This window comes from Melitaea cinxia, chromosome 24 (assembly GCF_905220565.1).
Source record: "Melitaea cinxia chromosome 24, ilMelCinx1.1, whole genome shotgun sequence".
NCBI classification, from domain to species: domain Eukaryota; kingdom Metazoa; phylum Arthropoda; class Insecta; order Lepidoptera; family Nymphalidae; genus Melitaea; species Melitaea cinxia.
In genome coordinates, this window is record NC_059417.1 from 12,407,625 (window position 1) to 12,432,716 (window position 25,092).

General features: G+C 50.1%; 1 protein-coding gene across 1 annotated transcript in view; it reads right to left on the bottom strand.

Moving 5' to 3' along the window:
- LOC123665543 (prolow-density lipoprotein receptor-related protein 1) overlaps positions 1–24,402 on the bottom strand; it is a 34,374-nt gene extending 9,972 nt beyond the window's left edge. Inside the window, exons 1-45 of the mRNA XM_045599835.1 lie at positions 24,390–24,402; positions 24,129–24,299; positions 23,771–23,902; positions 23,254–23,400; positions 22,777–22,887; positions 22,279–22,407; positions 21,882–22,020; positions 21,415–21,530; positions 21,158–21,320; positions 20,868–21,093; positions 20,094–20,268; positions 19,668–19,811; positions 19,255–19,438; positions 18,901–18,998; positions 18,689–18,824; positions 18,261–18,416; positions 18,039–18,181; positions 17,302–17,433; positions 16,431–16,605; positions 15,728–15,816; positions 15,327–15,475; positions 15,232–15,238; positions 14,871–15,035; positions 14,323–14,568; positions 13,766–14,152; positions 13,150–13,304; positions 12,989–13,076; positions 12,720–12,920; positions 12,384–12,499; positions 12,219–12,306; positions 11,459–11,986; positions 11,225–11,391; positions 6,044–6,264; positions 4,337–4,625; positions 3,878–4,256; positions 3,667–3,804; positions 3,336–3,590; positions 3,131–3,267; positions 2,903–3,054; positions 2,492–2,832; positions 2,307–2,409; positions 2,075–2,235; positions 1,651–1,855; positions 911–1,563; positions 557–698 (exon numbers count right to left, since the gene is read on the bottom strand). Coding sequence (XP_045455791.1) covers positions 557–698; positions 911–1,563; positions 1,651–1,855; positions 2,075–2,235; positions 2,307–2,409; positions 2,492–2,832; positions 2,903–3,054; positions 3,131–3,267; positions 3,336–3,590; positions 3,667–3,804; positions 3,878–4,256; positions 4,337–4,625; positions 6,044–6,264; positions 11,225–11,391; positions 11,459–11,986; positions 12,219–12,306; positions 12,384–12,499; positions 12,720–12,920; positions 12,989–13,076; positions 13,150–13,304; positions 13,766–14,152; positions 14,323–14,568; positions 14,871–15,035; positions 15,232–15,238; positions 15,327–15,475; positions 15,728–15,816; positions 16,431–16,605; positions 17,302–17,433; positions 18,039–18,181; positions 18,261–18,416; positions 18,689–18,824; positions 18,901–18,998; positions 19,255–19,438; positions 19,668–19,811; positions 20,094–20,268; positions 20,868–21,093; positions 21,158–21,320; positions 21,415–21,530; positions 21,882–22,020; positions 22,279–22,407; positions 22,777–22,887; positions 23,254–23,400; positions 23,771–23,902; positions 24,129–24,299; positions 24,390–24,402 — 8,252 coding nt within the window. The remainder of the gene's footprint in view (positions 1–556; positions 699–910; positions 1,564–1,650; positions 1,856–2,074; positions 2,236–2,306; positions 2,410–2,491; positions 2,833–2,902; positions 3,055–3,130; positions 3,268–3,335; positions 3,591–3,666; positions 3,805–3,877; positions 4,257–4,336; positions 4,626–6,043; positions 6,265–11,224; positions 11,392–11,458; positions 11,987–12,218; positions 12,307–12,383; positions 12,500–12,719; positions 12,921–12,988; positions 13,077–13,149; positions 13,305–13,765; positions 14,153–14,322; positions 14,569–14,870; positions 15,036–15,231; positions 15,239–15,326; positions 15,476–15,727; positions 15,817–16,430; positions 16,606–17,301; positions 17,434–18,038; positions 18,182–18,260; positions 18,417–18,688; positions 18,825–18,900; positions 18,999–19,254; positions 19,439–19,667; positions 19,812–20,093; positions 20,269–20,867; positions 21,094–21,157; positions 21,321–21,414; positions 21,531–21,881; positions 22,021–22,278; positions 22,408–22,776; positions 22,888–23,253; positions 23,401–23,770; positions 23,903–24,128; positions 24,300–24,389) is intronic.
- Between the last annotated feature and the right edge of the window lie 690 nt (positions 24,403–25,092).

Here is a 25,092-nt window from a genome sequence, read left to right on the forward strand (position 1 = left end):
AATCTTTTAATTTTAATGCAAAAGGTATTAAAAAAAAATATTTATTTTTTTATGTTCCTAAATGATGTAAGTTTACTTTGGTATAGATAATTCGCTAAAATTTCCTAGTTTTCTAAAAAAAATATCGCTTTTAAAATTGTGCTTATTTGGAAAATATTTGTAAATTTAAATTTTTATTACGGATTAACGGAGATACAATGGAAAAACAATCTAAATTATGTATCAACGAAAACATATTCCACATATTATCATTTTAAACAGTTTCAAGGTAGAGGTTATCGAAAAATAGGACTTCAAGGTATACATTTCGACCGTTTACCCAGGGAGGCGGCTGATGAAAATGTTCATAATTTTGTACATAGAATATAAATCAAAATTCCGATGCATTATGTTACTACAACAAAGGTTGTTCTATTACATTTAAATAATAGTAATTATATTATTGCATCCGATATTGAGATTAACGACATCAAAATGTTACAATTTCGCGGATTGTTACTGATTTTTTTGAAATGGCTCTAAATAAATTATTAGCAAATTGAAAGAGAGTTCAAACTTGTAGGAGGCAGGCGGGCAGTCGCAGTCGGCCTCGTCGGAGCCGTCGTCGCAGTCCACGTGTCCGTCGCACACGGCGGCGGCCGGGGCGCAGCGCCCGCCCGCGCCGCACGCGTGCGAGCCCGCGGGGCACGCGCGGGACGCTGCGGGCAGTCGCGTGTTACAGGCGCCGTTACACCGATGCACGGGCGATGCGCGATCAGATCGATAAGGACGAAAATTGAGATCGAATGTTGGCTCAAATACGATTATTTGCCGAATTTAAAGTTTAGGAACGCACACTTAAAAAGAAAAATCCGACCTGAAACTTGTACAGTACGAAAGTCTTCAAACGAATAAACTAATGAGCACTCACTACAGTAGTACAAATCTTCGTCGCTCGCGTCCACGTCGCCGCTGCAGTGCGGCACGCCGTCGCACACGAGGTGGGCGGGCAGGCACGGGCCCTCCGCGCACGCGAACTGGCCCTCCGCGCACGCGGCGCCCGGCGGCTCGCAGGCGCGGCCGTCGCGCGCCAGCACGAGGCCGGCGCGGCAGGCGCACGCGGCGTGCCCGCGCGCGTCCACGGCGCACAGCTCGGCGCAGCCCGCGTTGCCCGCCGCGCACGCGTCGGCGGCGCAGAGCTGCGCGTGCGGCGCCACCAGCACCAGCGCGCAGGGCCGCGGCACGTCGGCGCGCAGGGCCCGCACGGCGCCGCCGCGCTCGGCCGCGAACACGCCGCGCGCCACCCAGTCCGTCCACGCCAGCCAGCCGCCGCCCGCCGCCACGGCGAAGGGGTGCTCGGCGCGCGTGCGCGTCACCACGCGCCGGTGCGAGCCGTCGTAGTGCATGCTCTCGATCTTGTCGAGGCGCGCGTCCGCCCAGTACAGCAGGCGCGCCGCGTGCTCCAGCGCCAGCCCGTTGGGCATGAGGATGTCGCGCGACACGAGCACCTGCCGGCCGCGCCCGCCGGTCAGGGCGCGCTCGATGCGCGGCCGCGACGCGTTCCAGTTGGTCCAGTACAGGCGCCTGCGGAGGACACGGCGGCGGTGACTCGAGCGAGGCGCCACCCGGAGCGCGGCTGCGCACGAGCGGGCGACGCGCGAGGGAACTCACTTCTCGCAGGGGTCGTAGTCGATGCCGCGCGGGCGGTCCCCGGCGAGCAGCTGCAGCACGGTGCGCACGTGGCGCGCGCGCGCGTGCAGCGGCTCGCGCAGCAGCGTGGGCACGTGGGCGGCGCGCAGGGCGGGGCCCGACGTGCTCGTCCAGTACAGCGTGCGCTCCGCCGCCGCGAACACCATGCCCTCCACCGAACCCACCTCTATCGCGGCATATACGTGTTTACACAGGAATGACAGTACCAAACAATTCATAAAAACTTTTCAAAGATAACTTCGAATATGCTGTTAATTTATGATTTTAGAGTGTGAAATTAAAAGTATATATTACGAAGTAAAAGTTTAAAGTAACTGAACGTTAAACCCGATGTAAAATAAACCACATGATGCAGTGTCAGTTAACTATTTCCCTCCTGCCCCGCCCCCACAGAGCACAGAGAGAGAACACTCACGCGGCAGCAGCACGCGGTGGTCGGACCCGTTGAAGTGCACGGCGTTGAGCGAGGCGCGCTGGATGTCGGAGTAGAACACCGTGGACGAGTCGTACTCGTAGGCCAGCGCGATCACGTTGCGCAGCAGCGTCCTGCGCAGCGGTTCGTGAGCGTGCGTGCGCGTGCGAGGCGTGCGTGTGTGTCTGCGGGCGGGTGTACTCACTTGTTCTCGATCGGAGGGTAGGGCGAGTTTAGCTCCTTACCACCGTCTAGGTGGATCGTGTCGATCATGGACACGCGGGCGTACATCAAAAACGACGTGTACGCTGCAAAGATACGCGTTGATTATTTTTCGAATAATAATAAATAAATTTAAACTAATAACAACAGTGTAGAAGTCGAACTCACGCGTGCAATTTTTCCCGTTGGGCGCGAGCGCGCCGTGCGGGCACGCGCAGCGCGTGGCGCGGCCGTCCCACAGGCACAGCGCCTCGCAGCCGCCGTCGTCGTGCGCGCACGGGTTGCGGCCGCGCACCGCCAGCTCGGCCTGCAGCGAGCGCGACCAGACCTGCGGCAGGCCAGAGTGCCGTGTACCGGGACCGGCCCGAACATTGATCGGCGCAGGCTCACATCGCGTGACGACACTCACCGTTAAGTCCTTGAGGCTGTCACCGAGGTTGTCGGCGAGCACGCGATGGTCGCTCAGGTTGGAGATGGGCGCCGACGCAACGCTGCCCTGCATCAGCATCCTGCGGACGTTAGCACTCAGTGTATGTCTGCACTCGAGCGAGTCGCCGAACGAGGTGGGTCGGGCCTCACGTGTCGAGCCAGTAGAGCCGGCCGCGGTGCACGGCGAGGGCCACGGGGTGTCGCAGCGGCGCGCCGGCATGCAGGCGCCGCTTGTCCGAGCCGTCGTAGCGCATGCGCCACACGCTCACGTCCCACGTGTCCGACCAGTATACGTACTTCTCCTATGCACGTTTAAGTTTATTAGCGAATATAGTATAACACGAGGAATACAGACTCGCGGTAACCGTAAACAAATACCTGCAAGTCTAAAGCTATGTCGGTGAGCGCCGTGCCGTTGTAGAGCAGCGCGGGCGCGGACGCGTCGAGCCGGGCGCGCTGCACCCAGCCGCCGCCCGCCATGAACAGCCAGCCCTCCCAGGGGTCGATCGCCAGCGCTGCACAGAGAGCGCAGGTGAGCGCGAGCGGGGGGGCGGGAGGATGCCTTGTGCGGGGCGGGGCTCACCGGTGACGACGAGCGGGTCGGTGTCGCGCAGCACGTAGCGGTGCCGGCCGCCCAGGCGCGCCACCAGCAGCAGCGCGCGCGCCGCGTCGCTCCAGTACAGGTTGCGCGCCAGCGGGTCCAGCGCCAGCGCCGCCAGCGCGTCCCGCGCGCCGCCCGCCGCCGCCTGCTGCAGCACGCGCTCGCGGCCCGCGCCCGCCCGCCGCACGCGCCAGCCCGCGCCGCTCTCCGGGTCCGCCCAGTACAGCCACTCTTCCTCTGCGGACCGACCGCGACCTCGTCACTGTCTCCGAGTCGCCACCCGCGCGATCGCCTCGTGTCGCGCCCCACCGACCTGCGTAGTAGTCTATGGCGGCGGCGCAGGACACCTGCGGGATGGGCGGCAGGGCGTCGACGGGCACCCCGTCCGACGTGTTGAGCGCCAGCCCCCGGAGCTCCCAGCTCAGCGAGTAGATCAGCACCTCGTCCAGGGCTGTGGAGAGGGAGGCGCAGTCAGTCGCGTATCTCGACGCGCGTCTCGGCCGGGCGGTCGGCGAGGCACTCACGTTCGCAGCGCGTGCCGCGCGCCGTGTAGCCCAGCGCGCAGCGGCAGACGGAGCGCTCGGCGGACAGCGGCAGGCACAGGTGCGCGCACGGCTCGCGCCGCAGTGCGCACGCGCCGCCGCCCCGCTGCCGCGCGCCGTCGTACACCACCAGCGATATCACGCCGTCTGCGCACACGTCACGAACGTCATCCACGGATAGTGAAGTCGAGCCCGAGAGGACGAGACGACGGCAGTTACCGGTGTCGTTCCGCAGCAGGCGCGGCCGGTCGCACAGGTCGCGGCGGCACGCCCGCAGCGTCGCGGTGGCGCCGTCCGCCCACAGCAGCTCGCCCGCGTACACGTCCAGCGCCGTGGGTCGCGCGCCCGCCTCCAGCGGCACCTGCGCACCCGCGATCGTGAGCCGATCTCGTAAATTTGCACACGTGGCGACTATCGTTCAAACCAGTGAATCATACTCACAGTGAACACCTTCTCGGTCTGCAAGTCTATGTACTGTATCGTGGCGGACGCCTGGTTGACCCAGTACAGCCGGTCGCTCTCCGCGTCGACGCGCATGCCTGCGAACAGACGCTCAGTTATCACGAGTCGGTGCCGCAGCAGCGCGAGGTAGGGAGCGGCCGTACTGGCGACGCCGGCGAGGCGCGGCTCCCGGCGCGCGTCCAGCAGCACGCGGCGCTCGCTGCCGTCGCCGCGCGCCGTCTCCACGCGCTCGCCGCCCTCCGCCGCCGTCGCCCAGAAGATCTTGCCCCTGTCGGCACAGCCCACGTCAGACTTTTGTCGATAGACACGACCACGGCACAATATGCTACATGTTTTTGAAATAAAGCGTGGTGAAGTTAAATCAATTTTATGCTACAGAAAAACAAAACAATATAAAGAAACAAAAATACAAACACAAATGGAATTAGAAACTTTTGTCTTTAATACGACTATTATATTATTACCTACTGGCTTTTTAGGAAGTGTATAAGTTAGATAGTTTGAGAGAGAGAGAGAGAGAGAGAAAGGGAGAGAGAGAGAGAGAGAGAGAGAAAGGGAGAGAAAGAGAGAGAGAGAGAGAGAAAGAGAGATATTAAAGTTTTGTGTTGTCTATAGACACGTTGAAGCATAAACTATCTATACGTGCATCTGTGTACAAATACAGTCCACTGTGATCTAATCAGCTGCAAATAAACTTGCACTCAAACTACACTACGTCGTGTTATTAATATCCGTCTTCATTAGCCACCATATTTTTTATTGTTTAATTATTTTTCCATGTCATCTGACAATGACACTTCAAATCACTAAATTCAAATATTTAAAGAGAGAATACTCTTTATTATTTATTTAATACTTTACTGTACACCACAAATATATTACAAACAAAGCATAAAGATAGTTACAAACAGTGAAGTACAATACTTATGGCTAATTAGCCATTTCTTCCAGACAACCCAGAGAGAGATCTTTATACAAATACTAGCTGACCCCGCAAACATTGTTTTGCCATATATTTTATTAACTTTCTCAATCTCCCTCCCCCCCCCCTTTAACTTAGGGGTATGAAAAATAGGTATTGTTCGATTCTCACCTACCCGATATGCACACACAATTTCATGAGAATCGGTCAAGCCGTTTCGAAGGAGTTTAACTACAAACACCGCGACACGAGAATTTTATATATTAGATAAACCTCATTCAAATGAACACATAGTCAGTTACGTTTTGTATATCTAAGACACAGTGCAGGCCTAATAGATATGTAAATGAAGCTGTTTTACTCATTTAATTTAAATTGTCCGCGCATTATCTTCGACTTTCTACTTCAAAGTTTTATCTTCGGTGGCAACACTGCACTATATTTATTCTAGACATTCATCAAGAGAAAGATTCCCTCTGGCTTTGTATGTCAAAATTTGGGTAAAATTTAATTTTGTTTAAAAAGAAATTATTGTAATTCTGACTGTGAAAGAAATAGTATTTGAAGCAATAGCTTTTAATGTTGTTTCTCTTTATAGGTTTGTAATTAATAATATTTTATACACTGTGATGATTCATAAAAAATAAATTTCTCTTGACAGAGCAACAACAACGCGACAGCGAAGTTAAAGAAGTTTAACGTCGTCGTGTGGCCTGCAGCACAGTCGCTGTTCAGTTCGCGTCATACAAGCAGGTAGTACTCACGCCAGCGGGTGCACGGCCAGCGCCAGCACGGGCCCCGCGGCCAGCAGCGGCGCCGTGTGCTGGCCGCGCAGGCCGGCCGCCACCAGCGCGCCGCGCGCCTCGTAGTACAGCACGCGCGCCGCCCAGTCCAGCGCCAGCGCGCGCGGCGCCGCCACGCCGCCGTCCGCCACCGCCGCCGCGCCGCCGCCGCCGCGCACGTCCGCGCGCTTGATCTCGTTCATCTGACGATTGTAAGCAGCGGTCGTATACATTGGAACATTTGTCTAATCGGTGTGAGACTACGCATAAATTAGCTTGCGTTGCTCTGAAATTATCCTGGTAGCTCTGATATTATTATGTTGGTCCTTCGAGCCGGATCATAAAGTTGTACGGTGTTCCACACAACTTTAAATGATACAAGAAATGATATATAAAATGTTTATTAATAAAATAAATGATAGTTAAAACATGATAAAAATTGCTACTGAGTGCACACGCCCGCGAGGTTATATGTGAACTGAACTTATTGCTTAACATACAAAAAAATTAATAAATTTAATTATAATATAAAATGCCGAGTTTGCGCAAATGTACGGTCGTTCACCGTACAATAAGTAATTAAATAAAGACAACATTCCTTCTGACGTCGTTTTATCTCTCTTAAGCTTTAATGACGGCCAGCAGGCGTAGCGTAATTTAACTAAAGAGATTCTATTGGAATTTCTTTTATATATAAGATGATTCAAAACGTTATTAAAAAAACTATCCATTATTTGTCAACAAAAAGAATTTAAGTTAGCGTTAGCGGCGCCTAAAGCGATACTTATTCGAGTCCACGGGGAAGATAATTCACGGGTAAATTCTATAACGTATATAATTCTATAACGCGTAAATCTAAGTTCGCTTAGTTTAATAAGATACTTTTTTTTCGCCTCTAGAGCTCATTGGAAGCAGACGTGTGTTAAGAATATTACCATTTTAAATTTTACAGTAGTAAGCTAAAATCATCTTTATTGTGCAGTGTTTAAGTTAAATTAACATTGTAGTTGCTTAATCACTCAAGACCTTTGTGTTTCTAACGCGTAACTACGCCGGCGCGCGCGCAGCACCGCTCACCCCCGTTGGGAAAGAGAGCGCCCGATATTTTTTCGCCTCTTCGCACGCATTTCGTTACAACAACATGAGTGTACAAAGAACGCCGCCTAGGGCTACATTAGCAAGTGCCAGCGAGAGCGGTAGCGGGTCTGCCCCAAATTTATCCACTCTAAGCGACGGCGAGGACTTATACACTAACATTAATACAAGAAAGCGAAAACAGCGTACGGAGGAAAGTGATTATAAAAAAGATTTCATGGACTTCCGCATGGAAATGATGAACTTCCTTAACAACTTCAGCAAAACTCAAACTGAAAACCTGAACCAAATCAAAGAACAAATAGCGGATATTAAAAACGAAATAAAGACGGTAAAAATATCCACAGAAAATTTTTCTAAGCAACTCGAACGTGCGAATACAGACATCGAAAATATAAAAACCAAAACAACCGCTACGGAGGTTAAAATAAAACATATAGAAACTGAAATAACCCAGATTAAAACTCAACAAAGTGCAAAATGTTCGACATTGAAATCGCTCGTCGAGTGTCACGAAGACCTCATCCTGGAACTCAAGGACCGCTGTGATCGCGAGAAAAATATTGTGATTGTGGGTATATCGGAAATAAACGACAAAAATTTTAAATCGAGACAACACCATGATAATCAGGAAGTCTTGAAGGTTATTACAATGATTTCTGAAGACTGCCCTAAGCCTATTAAATGTATGAGACTAGGAAAATATGTGCAAAATCAGAACCGGCCCCTAAAAGTTCATTTCGAAAATTCTAAGACCGCAAAATATTTGTTAAAAAATAGAACAAAACTACCTGAAAACATAAAACTTTTTTTTTGATCAAACTCCAAAACAAAAACAATATCTAGAAACTTTGAAAGAAGAGTTACACAAGCGTACACAGGATGGTGAAAAAAATCTCTCTATTAAATATGTGAAAGGGACACCTAAAATAGTTGTGGTAAATCAAAAAAACCAGTAAGTTCCCCATTACAAAATGCCAAACCGACGGATAGTACTAGCAGATTATGTCATCAGGTGGTAAACAAGTACGAGGACATCCCATTGCATCCGTCTTCACTTAGATTTTTTTACGCGAACCTACGCAGCATTCGCAAAGCTGGGAAATTCGACGAAATAAAATGCATTCTAAAGGCCATAGAAATGACTACTCATCTGCTGATTTTTACTGAGACGTGGATTAACTCAGAGACCGATGCGAAGTTATATCAACTACCGAACTATAATCATATCTACAACTATAGACAAAACTGTAAAGGCGGAGGCGTTTCTATTTACGTGCACGATAGTATTAAATATGATATCACAGAAGAAATATGCGAAAATAACAATCACTATTTATGGCTATATATACACAAATTATCGTTAAATATTGGAGCGATTTATAAACCTGGAGACACAAATATAAATAATTTTCTGGAAATATATTCATCCCAATTGGAGCGACGAAGAAGATCAGTAGTTTTTGGAGACTTCAATATAGACTTACTTAGTACAAACAGTAACGTATCAAAATACCAGCACGAAATTCAAGAAACCGGCTATAGAATAGTAAATAAAATCGACAAGGCATACAGCACACGAGATACGGCCTCAACAAGCACAATACTGGACCATGTTTGTACTAACATAAATAACCATTCTTTCAGCCTCTCGATAATTGATTCAAGTCTTTCTGATCATAAGCAAATCTATCTCCAGTTGGGACGCCTGCCGCCTAAAATTAACAAGAAGAAAGAGTATAGGGCATTGGGCTATGAGAGATTGTTCAACAGTACACTAGAAGCAAAATACAACAATGATGACCACGACTTCTACCACCTTGAGACATTTATCTCACAACAGATAGAAAATAACAAAATAGACAAGATTAAAATCCTGAACCCTCTTCAAAATGATTGGATTAATCAAGACATTATAAACTCAATCAACATACGAAATAACTTATGGCAACAAACTAAGTCTGACCCAAAGAACAACGCTGTACGAAAGGAATTCCAGAAAGAACAACAGAAAACCTACCTATTCCATAACTGCAGCAATCAGCCAAAAAAAATGTGGGACCTGATTAATAACCTAGGATTAAATAAGCTTAAGGACAGCGCTGCTCCTCCCAAATTAATGTCAAACTCCGGACTTCTAACAGAAGGTAACTCAGTATGTGACTTGTTCAATTCTTTTTTCTCATCTATAGGCACAGACTTAGCAAAAAAAATACCCGACACATATCACACAAATACAGGTAATACACTAATGTATAACAATAACTACACACATGACATAACACTAAACGAGCTGACGCCCTGCACTACAGAGGAAATAATAAAAATTATTGACGACCTCGATAGTAACACTAGCACTGGCCTGGATGGTATCAGTACTAAGGCAATAAAATGTCTAAAAAATATAATTGCTGAGCCACTAACTAACTGTATAAACAATTGTTTACTACATGGTACTTTTCCCGATACGCTTAAGGGGGCTAGGGTCAGTCCTATTTACAAATCTGGAAGTAGAACTGACCCAAGTAACTACAGACCAGTGTCAGTGCTACCCGTAATGTCCAAAATTTTCGAACGCGTATTATACAATCGCCTAATCAAGTATTTGACATACAAAAAATTCCTCATAGACGAACAATACGGCTTTCGCCCGAAATCAAGTACTCTTACAGCTGCAACGGACTTAATTACAAAAATTAAAACCTACATAGATCAGGGCGGCTATGCTTTAGGAATATTTATCGATTTAAAAAAAGCATTCGACACCGTGAGTCATCAAAAGCTACTACTAAAGCTAGACAACATAGGTATCACAGGCACAGCTCACAAAATGTTCAAATCGTACTTGGAGAATAGACGTCAAGTCGTTAAAATAGGAGATATTTATAGTAGTTCCGTCCAAAATATATATTACGGCTGTCCCCAAGGCTCCATAATAAGTCCGTTGCTATTCTTAATTTACATTAACAATATTAATAAAATAGGGTTAACAGGATACCTACAGCTATATGCCGACGACACTGTTCTCTTTTATTACGATAAATCAATTCATAACATCATAAAGGACGCTCAACGTGATCTCGATCTACTCAACGAATGGTTAAAATACAACCTTCTAACAATTAACACGTCAAAAACCTCTGTCATGATTTTTACTACTAAAAATAAACATATACCAGACTTCTTGCCTCTTAAAATAAATGACGAAATAATAAAACGGTCAACTAACGAAAAATATCTGGGGTTAAGGGTAGACGAAAAACTAACTTGGAAATTACACATCGAATATCTCAGAAACAAACTAACATCATTATTGGGAGCATTACGGAAAGTAACAAACTGTATTCCAAGCAAAGTGCGCACTATTATTTATAACTCGCTAGTCAAATCACATTTAGAATATTTAATTGAGGTATGGGGTTCAGCAGCGGTAACTAATTTAAATTCACTTCAAAGAGTCCAAAATAAAATAATTAAAATTCTATTCCATTATCACCACCTAACTCCTACAAAAACCTTATACGAAAAAACCAAATTATTAAATATTAGACAGCTATATATTTATTATACTTGTATTCTTATCAAAAACATTACAACTAACTCGATTCAAACTAATATACAACTAAAGAAAAAAACAACGTCACATAATTTGAGAAATAAGAACAAACTTGAGCTTATCAGCGTACGCACTAATTACGGTAAAAAAACCATATTGTTCGAAGGAGCACAGCTGTTCAATAGATTGCCGGCCGATATTAAAGAATGCGATAACGTGAATACATTTAAAAATAAGCTTAAGAAATATGTATGTACACACTGTAACTTCTAATACTCTAGAGGTAACTTTACTTTATTGTGTTATTATTTTTAACTTTGTATCTCATTATAAGTGGACTGTGAGTTCTTATGAGAAATAAATTTCTTTAAACCGAGATAAAACCGGTCTCGTCGAATTCGACTCGAAGGACTTATTGTTTTTACAAAACTGACTCTGGCACATATTATTTACATATACGACATTATCGAATCAATGTATAGTTCGGCCGTCGCCAAGAGTAGAACACTCACATCGGTATCGGCCCAGAAGACGGCGTACTCGTCGGCGAGGTACTGCAGCGAGGCGGGCGTGGCGAGCTGCGGGCCCGACAGCGTGGGCAGCGTGTGCGCGGCGGGCAGCTCGGGCGACAGGCCGCGGATCTCGCCCGCGCGCCCCACCACGATGGCGCGCTCGTGCACTGCGACAGACGGCGCTTGAGTCGCCGGGCCAGGGGCGCCGCCCCGCGCTCCGGCCCGCATAGCTACCTTCGCACGTGACGCCGTCGGCCGCGAGCCGCATGAGGTGCGGGCAGGCGCACACGCGCTCCGCGGCCGAGTCTATGAGGCACAGGTGCGAGCAGTTCCCGTTGTTCGCGCACGGGTTGGTCGCGGCGGGCGGCTGGCGACTCGGGTGCACGATCTTGACGTCGAAGGGCTGCGTGAGCGTGCGCTGCACGACGGCCACGCCGGTGCCGTTCCACTTGTTGGCGCGCACGACGCTGTTGGTGCGCCAGTCGGTCCAGTAGACGTGCGACTCGAACACGGCCACGGCGAAGGGGTGCGCCAGCGCGGGGTGGCGGCGCAGCACGACGCGCGCGTCGCCGCCGTCGTAGTCGGCCGCGTGCACGGAGTCGGCGCGCGCGTCCACCCAGTACACGCGGCGCGCCGGCAGGTCCAGCGCCAGCCCGTTGGGCCACTCGCCCACGCGCAGCAGCGCGCGCCGCCGCCGCCCCGCCAGCGACGCGCGCTCGATGCGCGGCGCCGCCGCCTCCCAGTCCGTCCAGAACAGGTAGCCTGCGGGCACTCTGCGGTCACCGCTAGCTCGGCCCGGTCATTACGGTCGATCCTTTAGAGCAGTGGTTCGACCGCACTGCAGTGTATGTTTAGCTAACTATGTATCGATAATTAAGTATCGCAGCTCCGGCCAAAACATTTCTGCCTAAACCGAATGACTTATGTACTATTATAATTACTCGGCTATCGACTGACTGACTTAGTACTAAACTACCTATGGTGAAAGACTCACCGACGCTAGGGTCGACGGCTATGGCTCTCGGGCTGTCCATGTCGCCGGCGATGAGCGTTCGGCGGTATTTACCGTCTAGGCGCGCTACCTGAGGGAGGCGATATTATATTAAAACTGTCCGATGACAAAATAATCAACAATTAAACTGTCAATCGCGAAGCCGACCTCGATCTGGTGCAGACTGCTCTCCACCCAGTACAGGTTTTCGCCGACCCAGTCGACGGCCAAGCCCTCGGCCGTGGACAGACCCTGCTGGACCACTACTTCTATACCGGTCACCACTGTCAAAAATACGCTACATTAATTATTAAAAACGTATACCTATTGTAACAATATATACATACATTATTTCAATAAATCGTCTCGATACGACTGTGTTCGTTAATCTTACAAAAAAAATGTATCTTCATTTGTTATCGTTTGTTAGTGTCATTATGTGCGTCACAAGGTAGGCAATGTTTCCCAACTAAAATAAGAACACTTCGCTTCGAACACACGCACCGTCGCCCGTGAGCGTGCCGCGGTAGATGTTGTCGTCCAGCACGTCGGTCCAGTACAGCTGCACCACTCCGCGCGAGCCGCACCAGTCCAGCGCCACGGTGTTCTTGAGCGACGACACCAGCGCGCGCGACGACAGCGACGGCAGCTCCACGCCGCGCAGCTCGTGCCGGTTGCTGAACACCAGCAGCGGCCGCGCCGGGTCTGCGGCACGCGCGAGTGAGTGAGGGCGGGAGGCGGGGCGGGGGTGGGCGTCGCGGGCAGGGGGTTACCTGTGCTCTTGCAGGTGAAGCCGTCGTCAGCGAGCCGGTAGCCCTCGTAGCAGGTACATCTGTAGCGGTCCTTGTGGGGCTGACACGTCTGAAATTAATTATCACTATTAGCGGTCGTAGCACGAACGGGCACGTAGCGACGGAGCGGAGGGCGGACGCACCTGACTGCACACCCCCCAGCCTGCGCAGGGGTGGTGGGGCGCGCACGAGAACCCGTCGGGCTGCAGGTGCAGCGGCGCGGGGCACGAGCACGCGGGCCCGCGGGGCGTGGGGTGGCAGCCGTGCGAGCACGCCGTCACCGCGCACATGGGCTCGCCTGCGGGGTCGGGGAGTATTCTTCAAAACTTATTTTTATAACAGTGCGTCGCCTTTGCTGCTCGATGTCCAATTTGACTATGAACTAACATGATCATGTACGGCTCGGGTTACAGCCATTGCAAACTAATGGGTGCCTACATTTTAGTGAAATATATTTTAAAAACAAAATCTTTAATGAAAGCTATATTATTTAAATAAATAAATATTCATGAGCGCATCTTATTGTAAGGACGGTAAAACATGCACTGAAATAAATGCACTTGGTGGTCATATTTATTGAGGTCAAAGCAATACGCCTGCGATATTAATCAGTCGAGTCGATACATTTAGATAAGTTTCGGTAATAGACCGGTGTTCGGTGATAGAGGTCCTTTGGCTAAAGGTTGTCTGGAAGAGATCGCTCTTCTACAACATTTTGTACAGTAAAGTGCCCGTGGCACTGAAACGAGCCGCGCTCACCGCAGCGGTCGGCCTCGTCCGCGCCGTCCGCGCAGTCGCGCTCCCCGTCGCACAGCTGCGGCAGCGGCACGCAGCGCGAGCCGTTGTCGCAGCGCAGCGCGGGCGCCGCGCAGTCGTCGGCGCGCGCGGTGCTGCTGGCGGCGGGCGCGCTGGTGGTGGGCGCCCCGGCGCAGCGCCACTCGTCCGAGCCGTCCAGGCAGTCCACGCGGGAGTCGCAGCGGAACTCCTGCACGCGGCACGCACTCGGATCAGTTCCGACGTATTCTTCATCAGCAATAATATTATAGATGTAGTAACGACCGACGACTGACCTTTCGAATGCATTCCCTGTTATCGCACTGGAACTCGTGATCCTCGCATAGTCCAAGTTTTTCAGTCTCGTTGTGACTGAAATAACAAATTATAAGCATTTTAATGATTCTTTAGGAGTCAAAAAGTTTATAAGCGACGAGCTGCGCTCTACGGTTTTATCTGGGTCAATTTTAGAAGAAAAATTCACTAAAATGTTACAGAGGTTATAGTCTTCCTTTGAAAATGAAACGATAAAATAAGTTTACAATTAGAAGCAGTAGTTCCTGAGATAAGCGCGTTCAAACTCTTCAGCTTTATGTTAGTATATATGGGCGCAGGTGGCACGTACGCGTGCGCGTGCGCAGGGCGGCGCGCGGGCAGGGCGGGCGCGGCGGGGCAGGCGCGCTCGTCGCTGGCGTCCGCGCAGTCGGCGTGCCCGTCGCAGTAGAACTCCCACGGCACGCACGCGCCGTTCGCGCAGCGGAACGAGCCGCTGCCGCACGACTCGCTCTCTGCGCACCGACAGAGCATATTTCACTATGACGAAAATCTTTAATTCGTCAGATCAAACTACACCGAGTAGCTACAGTCGTTATTATTATACATTTGACGACGCGTTGGCGCAGCGGTCACAGCACTGGCTGTTGCGCTGGCAGTCGCGGGTTCGATCCGCTTAGGGCCATTTATATTGGCCATATATTTATGTTGTCTAGGCGTTGTCTCCGGACCCTCGGCACGGGAGGTACTCCCACGGGGGCCTTCGAGTGTGCAGCTGTGGTATATGAATGAGAAGTAGTCGTGAGCGCTCAGTCACCGCAGCCCGCCTCGTCGGAGTCGTCGCGGCGGCCGCAGTCGGGCGTGCCGTCGCAGCGCCAGGCGGCGGGCAGGCAGCGCCGCGAGCGCGCGCACGCGAACTGCTCGGGCCCGCACGCGGCGCGCGCGCACGCCCGCTCCGCCTCGTCCGCGCCGTCCGCGCAGTCTGCGGGCACGCGTCACGGGCTACTGCGCGGCTCGGAGCTCTGTACGAGCTGGCCACGGTGCTGTCTGATCATGTCGACGATACTCGTACGAACAAATTAACAGTATTACTTTTTTTTAATAATTAATTTATAAGCAAAGGAAGAAATAAAAAAAATAAAAAAATATTTATTTAGGACACTACAAATATTGCAGACTTAAAATCTAAAATATTAATACAAAAAATAATAATAAGATAAATGCCAATAAAATCCCAAAAAATATGTATCGTTCAGCTTAAAATTAATTGGGATTGAAAATATATATCGTAAACTATAAAATAATACACAAATAGCATTGTATTAGATGTTCGCCAACCTTTCAATCCATCGCAGACCCAACTTTTCGGGATGCAGCGCATTCCGCACTGCATAAAATCGTCACCGTTACACGTTACATTGGCTGAAAACAAAAAAATTCTATACAATTTAAAGTCTGAAGAATTACTTTACAACAGAGGAACTCGGCGTCGACTGTCTACCATAGTCTAAATACACGGTAACCGTAGAATAGACAATTTTAAATGCTCCGTCAATATAAACGATTAGTTATAAAAGTTTCAGTCACTTTTTTTAAGAAACAATATTTAATAAAACACTTTCATATGAGCACTTAAGGATCGCTTTTTTTTTTGGCGGTGGAGAAGATAGTCACCACAGGGGCCGGTGGGGGACGCATCCTCGTCGGCGCCGTCGGGGCAGTCCGCGTCGCCGTCGCACAGGAACGACGAGTCGATACACCGTCTGGAACAGCGTTTGTAAAGAGTTTTATTTTATATTCATTTTTTAGATTTCATAGAATACCTACTTTTTACACAAAATCAAGCGACTTTCTGGAAAAACGGATTTTTTGCTCATCACTTCAGCCTAATACAGTCCACTGCTAGACATAGGCCTAAGGACGCTCCGAGAAGCCTGTAAACGCCCCAGGAGACTTCTGAGCTTCTGGAAGAAGCTGGGCTGGCTGAACTAGTCAGCCCTCTTTTCACGCATAACGCACCACCTTTATATCTAAATGCGGAAAACCGAGCCCAAAACAAAACAAACAAACAAACATAGGCCTGCAAAAATGGCGTGAACTCATGCGTTTTGACCATAGTCACCACGCTGGGCAGGCGGGTCGATGACCGCAGGGCATGATTTTTTTACTCAATTATTTATATTTATTTTGTAATTTCTTGTTATACCAAATTAGGTGCCAGATAATTTCTGATTTAACATTGAAAATGTTTAGAGTTTAGTGCGAGATAACCAATAGCGACATCTAGTAGCACGAGTCGAAAGTAAGTATACGAAAGCGATAGCACCCGGACAGTGAAGCGAGTCGCCCTTCACAGCGACAGCGACAGGGGACGCACCCGTGCGGGCAGTGGAAGCGGTGCGGCGCGCAGGGGGGCGCGGCGGGCGCGGCGGCGCAGGCGCGGCCGTCGGGCGCCAGCGCGCGCCCCGCGCCGCACGCGCAGCGCCGCGCGCCCGCCGCCAGCAGGCACAGCTCCGCGCAGCCGCCGTTGTCGCGCGAGCACGCGTTGGCGCCTGCGGGGCATGGGGGACATGCGGGCCTCGAGCACTGCGCGGTCGTGCGGGGCGCTCGTGCCGCGCGTCGGAGACGGTAGTCTCAGCGCAGGCTACCGCTTTTAGGGTGAGGCCAAACGAAGGTTATTTTGTGACTTGTCCGTGCTATGTATTATTTGTATCAAAATATATAAAGAAAAATTGTAAATAAATAAAATCAATGTTTTTTAGAGCAACACGTGGTTTGATTTTCCGATTCCATATGTGAGTGTTGAACTAACGACTTATATAATAATAAAACATTAAAATATTAGTTTAGAACTTAAATAAAGTATCCCTGAGACAAAAATTTAAAAAAAGTGTAATTTAAAAATCCCACATACTTCACCTAAATCAAATACACACAATTTGCAACGGTTCCATTGCACGACACAAAACTGCTCTCGTCTGGCAACCCAATAGAATTTCCGCGACCGAAATAACGCGACGATTGGCCTCACCCTTTAAATAAAACATCTTTACGCCGATCGTTACGACAAGTGCGATCGAGCGAGGCGAACGGAAGTCGAGGGAGATACGAGTTAGTTAAGATATAAAGAGTCATGTTTCGCAAGTTTGACTTCAGCCGTTAGAGCACACGACCGTCACCGAAGGGCCCAGCGCCGCAGTAGGACGGCCGCTCCACGGCAGGCTGCCAGTCGACAGCCAGTGACGCACCTGCGCGCGCGGCGGCGGCCACGAGGCGCAGGTCGTAGAGCGGCGTCGCGAAGGCGTGCAGCGTGCGCGCCGGCCCGGCGCCGCGCACGCTGCGCACGCGCCCCGTGCCGTGCTCGCTCCACAGCACCGCGCCTGCCACACGGCCCGGTGTTCGTTATTAATTTAATTTACTCTTTATTGTACACATAAAAAAAAGTTTACAATTTACAAAACGAATCACAAAAAGAAATGTACAACAGGCGGTCTTATCGCTAAACAGCGATCTCTACCAGACAACCAGCTTGGAGGAGATAATGTGAAAAAAGCGGAAAGGGTGTACAGACTTAAAATTAATAGAACAGGAAGAAAATCAAATATACACACATACATGCATACATAAATATACTATACAAAAAAAAAAAATTACAGAACACATTACATAATAATATGTACACACACTACGCATATAAATACATGTCAACATAAACACATATATACACACATACATACATAATATTATACATAACTAAGTATTACTAAGCAACAGTCGTAGAACAAATAAGAATATATAAATATATACAAATATCAGTGACTAATAACGAACTAGACGACTGGTTTTTTTAACCATCTTTTTAAAAGGATCCAGTGATGTTGCACGTCTAATGTGTAATGGTAAAGTATTCCATAGTCATAGTAGTTATTGTAATTTCTGGTAATTCTCATTATTGTGAGCAGCAACGATCGGACGGCGGACAAACCTTCGTAGACCGCGAGGCCGTAGGGCTTGGAGAGCGGGAAGTCGGGCGTCTGCCGCGCCACCAGCTCGCGCTGCGCCCCCGGAGCCAGCTCGCCCGTCGCCGTCACCAGCACGCGCTCGATCTTGTTCAGGTACGTGTCGCACCTGCACAGTTCGCCGAGCCGGCCAGTTATCACACTCGCATCTTAGGAACGCATCAGTTCAGAGCTCCAGGCACGCCTACCAGTAGAGGTACCGCTCGGGCAGCACCAGCGCCAGGCCGTTGGGCCAGTGCAGCTCGGCGTCCAGCAGGGTGCGGCGCCCCGACGCGTCCATGGCGGCGCTCTCGATGCGGCCGCGCGCCGTCTGCGCGCTCGCCCATACCGACCAGTACATCACGCTGCGGACGGGCGGGGCGTCAGTGCCGGCGTGTTCCGTTACTGCGGGACGGCGGCGCGACTCTCGAGCAGCCCGACTGGGGCCGCTCTAGATTCGAGCCCCGACCTTGCAGAAGGTCACATACAAATAATATTGCTCTAAAGCAGTGTTGTGTTTCTGTGGGGAGTGGAGTGGCCAGAACTCCTGGGGGAAATTCGGCAATAGAATAAATAGGCTATGGTAATGGGAGTTTGTCGATCTAGTGGTATAAAAGCTCCTGGGGGGGTAACCTACCCGTTGGCGGGGTCGAGTGCGATGGAGCGCGGGTTGAAATTCTGATCCCGTAGGAGAACGAGTCGCGCCGACGGCGCGTCCATCCGAGCTACGCTCACCTGCCCCAGCGCATCATCCGTCCAGTACACGTTGCGACCTGCGATAAGATTTATCGTCCAGATAAAGTAAATATGGAGACTAGCTAGCACTAGAACAGAGTCGACGCCACTCACCCATCCAGTCGATGGCGATGCCCTCGCAGTTGTCGACGTCATCTCCGATGAAAACTTCGCGCTCGCTACCGTCTAGTTTTTGTCGCACGATCTCGTATCTGTGGGCGATCATTTGTAATGTAGTTTACTGTAATCTGTGTCGACACGTGTGTGCGTGTTTTTTAGAACTATTTCAAACTTTTAGATTTTAAAATTTTTATGATATTTTTTTACGATTTTATTCTATTGACTCTTTATTTAGTTCCTTTATTATCTATACTATCATCTGTCATGTTATATTTAATTGTATTCACTGTATATGTATGTGTATGTGCGTGTGTGTGAGTCGTGTGCGGCCGGGCGCCAGGTCAGTACCGGTGCACGTCGCAGTAGTAGAGCGTGCGGGTGGCCAGGTCCACGTCGGCGGCGGTGGGGCGCGCGGCGTGCGCGGCGGGCGCGAAGGGCTCGTCCGCCAGCGCGCCGCGCCCCTCCAGCGCCAGCCCGCTCACCAGCGCCGGCGCGCCGCGGCACACCACCAGGAACGTGTCCGACTCCACGCCTGCGACCGAGCGCTCCTCACGTTATCGCAGCCGCTTAAACTAGCCTCTCCATCTTAGGCGTTCGAATAACTATATAATGTCATAAAAGCGGTGACTGCTACTTTATCGGGAACATAAGACTACTATCACATGCGATCGGCGGTCGACCTTCGACATTTAATCGTGACGTTAGGCAATTCGATAGGCATTAGTTCGATAGTGATGGTGGAGCGTGCGCCGAGTACTCACGCTCGCAGTCCCCGTGGCCGACGAGGCGGAAGCCGTGCCGGCAGACGCAGTGCGCGTGCGGCGCGCGCCGCTCGCCGCGGTACGCCGTCACGCACACGTGCGCGCAGCCGCCCTTGTGCGCCGCGCACGGGTGCGCACGGTGCTCTGTGCACGCACGCTACACTTCAGTTGAGCGGAAAGGACTCTCTACGTTCGTAAACTTACTATTACGGGTATCACATAATTTCTGTGGCAAGAGATTAAATTGAATTGAAGAATATCAATTGAATAATCGGTCACCAACCCGCCTGCCCAGCGTGGTGACTATGGGCAAAACACATGATTTCACGTTATTTTTGGCGTAAACTTGTGGAGGCCTATGTCCAGCAGTGGACTGTATAGGCTGCATTGAATAATTGAATAATTCAGACGGCAGCGTGCCCTCACCGAGCGGTTGCCGCTGGCGGTGGTAGACGAGCGCGGCCGTGGGGCGCGCGCGCAGAGCCACGGAGCTGAGCGCGCGCGCGCGGCTGTCGCGCGCCACGGCCGCCACGCTGCTGTTGGCCCACACCGGCAGGTACAGCGTGCCCTCCAGCACCGATATGTGCTGCAGCTTCTGCGTCTGCGGACGGGGGCGGCGCGCGTGAGGCCGACCGAGGGCGAGTGGGGGGGATGATATAGTGACGATTTTATGTACATCGAAACTAGGCGATTTATTTAAAAAGTGGCATGTTCATGTATATTTTGTATTTTTAACTGAGGTAGGCACAGCAGAAATTTCCTGCTCAAAATATGGAGCAGCCCGACTGGGGTGGTACCTCGACCTTACAAAAAACCACAACTAAATAATACTGTTTTCAAGTAGTATTATGTTCCTGTTGGTAAAGTGACGAGAGCTCCTGGGGGGATTGGGGATTGGGTCGGCAACGCGCTTGCGATGCTTCTGCTGTTGCAGGCGTCTATAAGCTACGGTAATCGCTTACCATCAGGTAAGTCGTACGCTTGTTTGCCGACCTAGTGATATAAAAAAAAAAGTAATCTCATACAATTTTATTTATTTTGTAGCTTAATTCACTGTCAAAATAACTGCTATCCATTAATGATAGATGTAAAAGCTTTTAATTGGCTGTGATATAATCATCACATCATACAGTTTATGGTTATAACTGTTAAGTGGTAGTAAGCTTTGAATTTGAAATAAAGAAAGAAGCGAGTACTGACGACGTAGGAGCGGCGCACGGTGAGGCGCCGGCCGCCGTCGTAGTCGGCGCGCTCCACGGTCTCCAGGTAGGCGTCGGCCCAGTACAGCAGGCGCGCGGCGGGGTCCAGCGCCAGCGCGCCCGGGTACACCAGCTTGAGCGCCGCCAGCGCCCGCGCCGCGCCGCCGCCCAGCTCCGCGCGCCACACGCCCGGCGCCGCCGCGCCCCACGCGCTCCAGAACATCAGCCTGCAACACCCGGAGCTCAGTCACGGTCCGCAGCGGGCCCGGGGCGCTCGGAGCGCGCACTCACCCGGCCGCGGGGTCGAGCGCCAGGCCGCGCAGCTTGCTGAGGCCGGCGTCCAGCAGCATGCGGCAGAACCGCAGCGACGCGTCGCACACGTACACCACCTCGCGCGCCTCGTCCGCGAAGTACCAGTTGTTGGCCACCCAGTCCACGGCCAGGTGCGACACCGCTGCCGCCCGGAAACAAAACCACTCGTTTTAGGACATGGCGGGAGAGGGGGGGGGGGTCGATTTTTCGTCGGCATGCGTGAGAGACACACTTACAGTTGAGGTCAGGGAACAGGGTGGGCGACGGCATGACGGTCCGGTTGTTGAAATTATCCGCGTCGACGCACACTAGCGACGAGCGGCTGATGTTGTGGTGTATGTAGCAAACGGTCCTGCAACGTTATCTGTCCGTTAGTACCGCACGCTTACATAGCATCCACCTCAATGTGGTGTAGCTTTTAGACCAGTGAGTCTTAATCGGTGGTCCGTGAAAACAGATCACAAAATAAATGAGTAAGTCTCACTAGGCTCATTTGTTACGTTCAGTTTCATTCATTGTTTTTGTATGATTATTTTCAACTATAGTTCATTTCAATAGAAAAATCAAATATTGTCCGTTACTTACATAAATCTACAAAAAAAAAATTATAGTTAGACGAAAAAACTAAGTACTACTGGTAAAACCGACACTTCATTGCGCGGTCCACCATCCCTGAGAGGTTGAGAGCCAGGTTCGCTCGTACCGGTTGGAGTAGTGGAAGTCGAGCGCGCGCACGCCCAGCGCGTCCAGCGAGCGGTTGCGCGCGCCCCCTCCCGCCGGCCACACGCGCTCCACGCCGCTCTGCGTCGCCACCACCAGCGACAGCGGCGCGCCCGCCGGCTCTGCGGGCCGGCCACACGTGAACATTACATATGGCATGTAACATTACACGCTATGTGGTTGTGTATATGTCACCTGATTTATGAAGTTATTGTTGTGCGAGGCAAAAGGTTCATTAACACTTTTACAAACTGAAATATAGATCGAAAATTAAATATACAATAAAAAAAGGTATAATAAGTACTGCTGGAGCAGATAGTCTAAAGCTGTGCATCTATTAAGTCGAGTCGAATGATCTCTAGTGCACAGTCGATACGTACCATTTATAGCAGCGCAGGATTTCTTGTCGTCGCGCAGCGTATACCCGTCCACGCAGGCGCACGTGTAGGAGCCGGGCAGGTTCGTGCAGCGCTGCGAGCACGCGCCCTCCCACTCGCACTCGTCACTGTCTGCAATTATCAGGATATCTCGTTTTGAAGATGTTCCGTCCAGAAGCGACACGCGATTTTAACTGAGGTAGGGCACAGCAGGAATTTCCTGCTCAAAATATGGAGCAGGCCCGACTGGGGTAGTACCTCGACCTTACAGAAGATCACAGCAAAATAATACTGTTTTCAAGCAGTATTGTGTTCCTGTTGGTGAGTAAGGTGACCAGAGCTCCTGGGGGGGATTGGGGATTGGGTCGGTAACGCGCTTGCGATGCTTCTGGTGTTGCAGGCGTCTATAAGCTACGGCAATCGCTTTCCATCAGGTGAGCCGTACGCTTGTTTGCCGACCTAGTGACATATAAAAAAAACGCGAGCAAGTTAGCTACAGACCGAGGCAGCGGCCGTCGCGCCACTCGTAGCCGGGCCGGCAGTAGCACGCCGCGCCCTCGTGCGTCGGCCGGCACGCGCTGCAGCCGAGCGGCGCGCACGACGCCTCCGTGACTGCAACACGGCCTTGACTTTAACATCTGACACTGGACACACGGGTAGGTACACTTTGGGGGTTCTAGAAACAACATATATCACAGGTAAAGGTGGGCCACATTGAGATATCATGCGTATTTCTTTTTCGATGAACGCGAGATTTTGAAACCAAAGAAAACAACAAACAAAGACCCTGCAACCTTGTTGCCTGCCTAGAAATTTGTAAAACGTTGTTTAATTCTCATCAAAAACACGATATTTTTGGGTATGGGAGTCTAAAGCCTACCCACTTATCACCAAGGGGTGAAGGAGCGATAAAAAGTTGCTAAAAATCATCACGTGATTAATGGACGACCCCTAATGTTAAGTAAAGAGCGCGCGTACAGTTGTCGCAGATGTCCCACTCGTCACTCCCGTCGAGGCAGTGCCGCACGCCGTCGCAGAAGTGGTAGACGGGCACGCAGTTGAACTGCCCGTCCTCCGGCGTCGCGCATCGCGCCCACTTGCCCCAGCACTTGAAATCTTTTTCACCTGCAATTAATCGCTTTACTAAAATAACTTAAGAACTAGATTTACAATTGTTACCGCGACTAATGCACGGCAGGATATTTTCTGCTCAAAGTCTGGAGCAGCCCGCCCTCGACGTTACAGAAGATCACTGCTAAATAATACTGCTTTTAAGAGTGTTGTGTTCATGCGGTGATTAAGGTGGCCAGCGTCCCTGGAGAGGGTCGGAAGTAGGATTAGCAACGCGCTGGTGATGCTTCTGGTGTTGCAGGCGTCTATAGGCTACGCTAACCGCTTACCATCAGCAGCAGCAGGTGAGCCGTACGGTCGTTTATCGACCTAGTCGTTTAATAGAAATGAGTATATAAAGGTAGCGTGTGTGCGCGCCACGTACACATGTAGGGGTCCTCGTCGGAGGCGTCGTGCGGGCCGCAGTCGGCGTCGCCGTCGCAGCGCCAGCTGGCGGCGATGCAGAGCCCGCTGCGCGCGCACCGGAACTGCCCCGCGCCGCACGTCGTGTTGTACGCTACAGTTACGGTATAGTTAATTGTTTGGTTCTACACTTCTCAAGTAAAACATAAAATTGGTAAAATAATGGTATTAATGGAGTTGAAAACGAGCAAGTACTTGTAAAAGCAGCACCTAAATGCTTTGAATGCTAAGTAAGTATGATACAAAATCTGACGCTAAGTACTAAGTACTAGAACTAGGAATACTTTGTGTCTTATACTCCTAACGATTCGTTATGTTACTGATATCGTTGGCGAGGAGAGTAAAGTCAAGTGCGCCCGTACTGCAGCCGATCTCGTCGGAGGCGTCCGGGCACTGCGCGCGCGTGTCGCAGCGCCAGGCGGCCGGCACGCAGCGCGACGCGTCCGCGCACGCGAACTGCCCCTCGCCGCACGTCGCGCCCTCCGCCGAACCTGCGGCCAGGAGAGACTAACGTCACATACCTGCTTGTTTTATATATATATATATATTTTTATTTCTTTGGTAAATATAGTTTTTCTCACTTAGAATATACATATAAACAACTACGTAAGATATTACACAGTCGTAATATTAATTTATAATTTATTATATATGTATACAACTATACATATACAGTTTGCTTTTGATTTAGGTTTTGTTAGAACACGTAAAGCAGTCGGTTCATTTTGTTATTACAGCTTGATAACGACCCTTATTGTTGTCAGGAAAGCCCACAAAGCAGCGTAGCTTTGACCCCGACGACAGTGGGATCAAATTAAACAGACAATGAATTTGAGGTCTGCTAAATTTTTTTTTAGTTTTACAATGTTTTGTTATGTACAAGGAATTCTTAAAAAAGGTTTTTGGAGACACGCTTTACTCTCTACATAAGTACATACACAGGGCCTAAAGATATGTATAGATATATCTAATATTTAATTGAATTGTTGCAAATTGTAGACACTTTTCAATAGATTAGAAAAAAATACTGTACGCTCATTTATTATTTCGTTGGTGCGTTGGCGTAGTTGACAGTAAATCTGCTTCCTACACCAAGATCTGGGTTCGATTCCTACTACAAGTCTTAATGTAGTAATCATATTTATATGTGTATTACATATTATATCTATAATATAAAAATGAGTCGCTGAATGTGTTGCTAAGCGCAAAACTCGAGAACGGTTGGACCGATTTCGCTAATGCTTTTTTAAAAATATTCCTTGAAGTACGAGGATGGTTCTTACG